This window comes from Formica exsecta, unplaced genomic scaffold (genome assembly GCF_003651465.1).
Source record: "Formica exsecta isolate Colony F162 unplaced genomic scaffold, ASM365146v1 scaffold728, whole genome shotgun sequence".
Lineage (NCBI taxonomy): Eukaryota > Metazoa > Arthropoda > Insecta > Hymenoptera > Formicidae > Formica > Formica exsecta.
This window is the reverse complement of record NW_021853493.1, coordinates 7,859-11,678: the sequence shown is the minus strand read 5'-3', so window position 1 is coordinate 11,678 and position 3,820 is coordinate 7,859. Positions and strand designations below refer to the sequence as shown.

Sequence of the window (3,820 nt, the reverse complement as noted above, 5' to 3'; positions counted from 1 at the left end):
GGTGTCCAAATGAATTTTCTTCTGTGTCCAAAAGCTACTGTGTCCAAAATTATTGTGCCCAAATGCACTGTGTCCAATAGAACCGTGTGCAAAGTTTCGTGTCCATTTGCAACGTGTCCATTTGCATCGTGTCCAATTGTACTGTGTCCAAGTGAAGGCCACTCGGAAAAGTTTACTAACGATATACAAACTGCGGTATGGAACAGTACTCCGATAATACAAAGGAAAACAGTAGGTATGAACTACCCTAAAGAGATAAGGGAACTTCCACCGTTAAAAAAAACTGCGTCGAAAATGGCACCTAACAAGAGCACCGAGGAATAAATCAGCCCTTAATAAAATTACACAGCAATTAAGTAATGAAATCAAGGAGATTTAGAATGAGCTCATCAATAATTTCCTGATAGAACTGACTGATGACAAAAGTACGAACTATTCTCTCTGGAAAGCTACCAAATACTTAAAAAGACCGACAATTCAGATTCCTCAGATCAGGAAGACCAATGGGCAATGGGCCAGGTCCTGCGAAGAGAAAGCAGGTGTCTTTGCGAATCACTTGGCTAGTATTTTCCAAACAAACGAAAGGCTAGGCTATGATACGAGTTGTGATGAGCTGGAACAAGACGGTACAAGTAATATAAATATTCCGCTAGTTACTCCCAACGAAATTTATAATGAAATTCAAAATAATCTAAAACCTAAAAAAGCACCTGGCTTCGATCTTATAAACGGCGAACTGTTAAAACAATTACCGAAAAAAGCGTTGGTTAAACTAGCTAATCTGATTAATGCTACTTTCCGCTTGAAGTATGTACCAAGATTTTGGAAGGTTGTCGAGGTCATCATGATATTGAAACCTGGTAAAGAACCACATAAAATAACTTCTTATACGCCCATATCGCTGCTGCCTATTATGGCTAAGCTATTTGAAAGGCTGTTATATAAAAGATTGAAACCGATTATCGAGCTCAAAAATATAATCCCATCGCACCAGTTTGGTTTTAGAAATAAGCACTCGACTATCGATTAGGTCCACAGAATCACAGATATTATAGAAAAATCTCTCGAACACAAAAGAATCTGCTCTGTTGTCTTCCTTGTGGCGCAAGCGTTTGATAAAGTGTGGCATGATGGACTGATTTATAAAATTAAACATCTTCTCCCTAACCAATATTGCCTATTACTAGAATCATATCTAACAGAGAGATTCTTCTGGGTTAAACAAGAAAATGCCTACTCAGAATTAAAGGAAATAAAAGCAGGGATTCCCCGAGGAAGCGTCTTGGGACCAGTACTATATCTTCTTTATACGAGTGATTTACCAACGCCGCCCGACAATACAATCGCTACGTTTGCAGATGATACTGCAATATTATCTACTGGTAAAACCATTGAACAGTCAACAGCAAAACTGCAAGAAGCAGTAGATCAGGTCATTAACTGGGCAAAAAAATGGCGCATAAAACTAAATGAAATGAAGTCGGTGCATGTCAACTTCACCAATAAAAGACTTCAACACTTTCCTCGAATCATCATTAACGCAACCTCGATTCCACACTCAAACACAGCAAAATACCTTGGTATGACGCTGGAATCTAAACTCTGGTGGAAGCAGCATGTTAAAAAGAAAAAAGAAGAACTTAACATTAAACTCAGAAAAATGTACTGGCTCATAGATAGAAAATCGGAATTATCATTACATAATAAGCTAGTACTCTATAAACAAATCCTGAAACCAGTTTGGACCTATGGAATTCAGCTATGGGGCTGTGCTAAGTAAATTAATACTGATGTTATACAGCGTTTTCAAAACAAAGTACTCCGAATCATAGTTGATGCACCGTGGTACGTTAGAAATAATGATCTCCACCGTGACCTAAACATGGATACGGTAACCAATGAAATTAAACAATTTGCTCAAGGCCACGAACAGAGGTTACAACCGCACGTTAGCGAGGAAGCGTCCACATTACTCGATAACGCTGGGCTATATAGAAGACTTAAAAGGACCAAGCCTTTTGAGCTTGTTGCCTAACATAATTAACTGGAAGAACCGATGATTTAACTTGGATTAACGTTAATTATTATGACAAAACTAAACTGATCGTTAGTTCTCAACTAGTTTCAGTACAAGAATGTTAAAAAAAAAAATTATCATATACATTTTCACACTCGATGTGATATATGAGACTGTCGATGTCGGTGTACATAACTTTCTTTTTATATATAATAATCTTTATTTAACTTCAGCTTAACGCCAAGAAGTGGACTTGGTTTACACATTTCCTATAACTCACATACCTTTCTCATTCTCTTATGCATACCCTTATAACTACCTTATATTCCTATTTTTTTTTATAACATTCTCCTTCTCCTTCCAAATTTTCCTTAGTAACCTTCCTTTCGCATCATCTAACACATCGTTCCACAATTTTTCCTCTACTTCATTCTCATTCTTACCTATTTCTATAAACCAACTTTTAGTTACATCACAATCTTTAAAATAATGGTTTATACAATCTTCGCCTATACCGCAAAATACACATGCATACGCTTCCTCCCCTAACCAATACTTATTTCTATCCTCCATGTTTTTGCACCTTAACCTTAATAAAGCCTTTACGCTGTCGCCTAAATTTCCTATATCCATATTACCTTCCTTTAAATACATTGGCCCTTCCAACCTTGTTTCCAAATCCTTGTATTTCTTATTATATCTAGCTTCCCTAATTTTATTATCCTCTAATTGTCTCTGCACTTCCCTGTCCCTATTTCTCAACTCCTCACTAATATCAATTCCTTCCTCTCTTAAAATTTCTAATGCTTCAATACCCCACCCATTTCTATTATAATATTTTTCTCTCTTCCTACTATACATATCCCTCCCTCTATTTACTTCTTTTTCCATCCAACACTTTTTTACCCATCTAATTTCTTCCATACCTCTTATCTTTTCCTCATATCTCCATGATATTATACCCCACTCTATCCTTAGTTTCTTTAAACCTAATTCTCTCGACATTAAATACCTTGGCGTACAGAATTCTAACCTGAATAACCATCTTACGTAATCTAACATCACTCTTTCTAATTCCTTCTTCTCCTCCCAGCCCCATATTTCCACACCGTAAGACATTACACTCTGCACCAGATACCTAAATAACCCCCACCTTCTTGTAAAATCATCTCTACAAATCCTTTCCCCCAAACCCCATGTTTTATTGGCTGCCAACCTTCCCTTGTTATATAAATCCTTTATGTGTTCTTTATAATTTCCATTACTATTAAACACAAAACCTAAATACTTGAAAACCTTTACCTCCTCTATATCTTTCCCTTCCCATTTCCATGACTCTTTCTGTTCCCTATTTCCTCTGTTAAAAACCATCACCTTTTTTTTCGGTACATAATATCATTTTCCTTTTCTTTAAATATCTCTTTACTGTCTGCAACATATCCATCAGTACCTCTTTATTCTTTGCTATGAAAACCATATCATTCGCATACTCTAAGGACCATAGCCTATTTCTACCTACTCTTATACCTCCTATATTACGCCTTTCTAACTCCTTTCCTATCTCCGCTACATACAAGTTGAACAGCAGAGGACTCATCACACAAACTTGCCTTACTCCCTTCGTTGTAAAAAACTTCTCAGTGATATCTTCTTTTACCCTTACTGCTACCTCCGTTTCTTCATATATCCTTTCCACCTTACAGACGAGGTCCTCTGCGACTTTTTTCTCCCTTAATCCTTTCCACAGTTGTTCCCTTTCCACATTATCAAAAGCTGCTTTCAGATCTACAAACATAGCATAAA

The 3,820-nt window shown here is 36.8% G+C and overlaps 1 protein-coding gene across 1 annotated transcript in view; it reads right to left on the bottom strand.

Moving 5' to 3' along the window:
* Positions 1 to 2,332: 2,332 nt before the first annotated feature.
* LOC115243745 overlaps positions 2,333 to 3,820 on the bottom strand; it is a 2,327-nt gene continuing 839 nt past the window's right edge. The window contains exons 2-4 of the mRNA XM_029820942.1: positions 3,508 to 3,802; positions 3,234 to 3,374; positions 2,333 to 3,155 (exon numbers count right to left, since the gene is read on the bottom strand). Coding sequence (XP_029676802.1) covers positions 2,333 to 3,155; positions 3,234 to 3,374; positions 3,508 to 3,802 — 1,259 coding nt within the window. The remainder of the gene's footprint in view (positions 3,156 to 3,233; positions 3,375 to 3,507; positions 3,803 to 3,820) is intronic.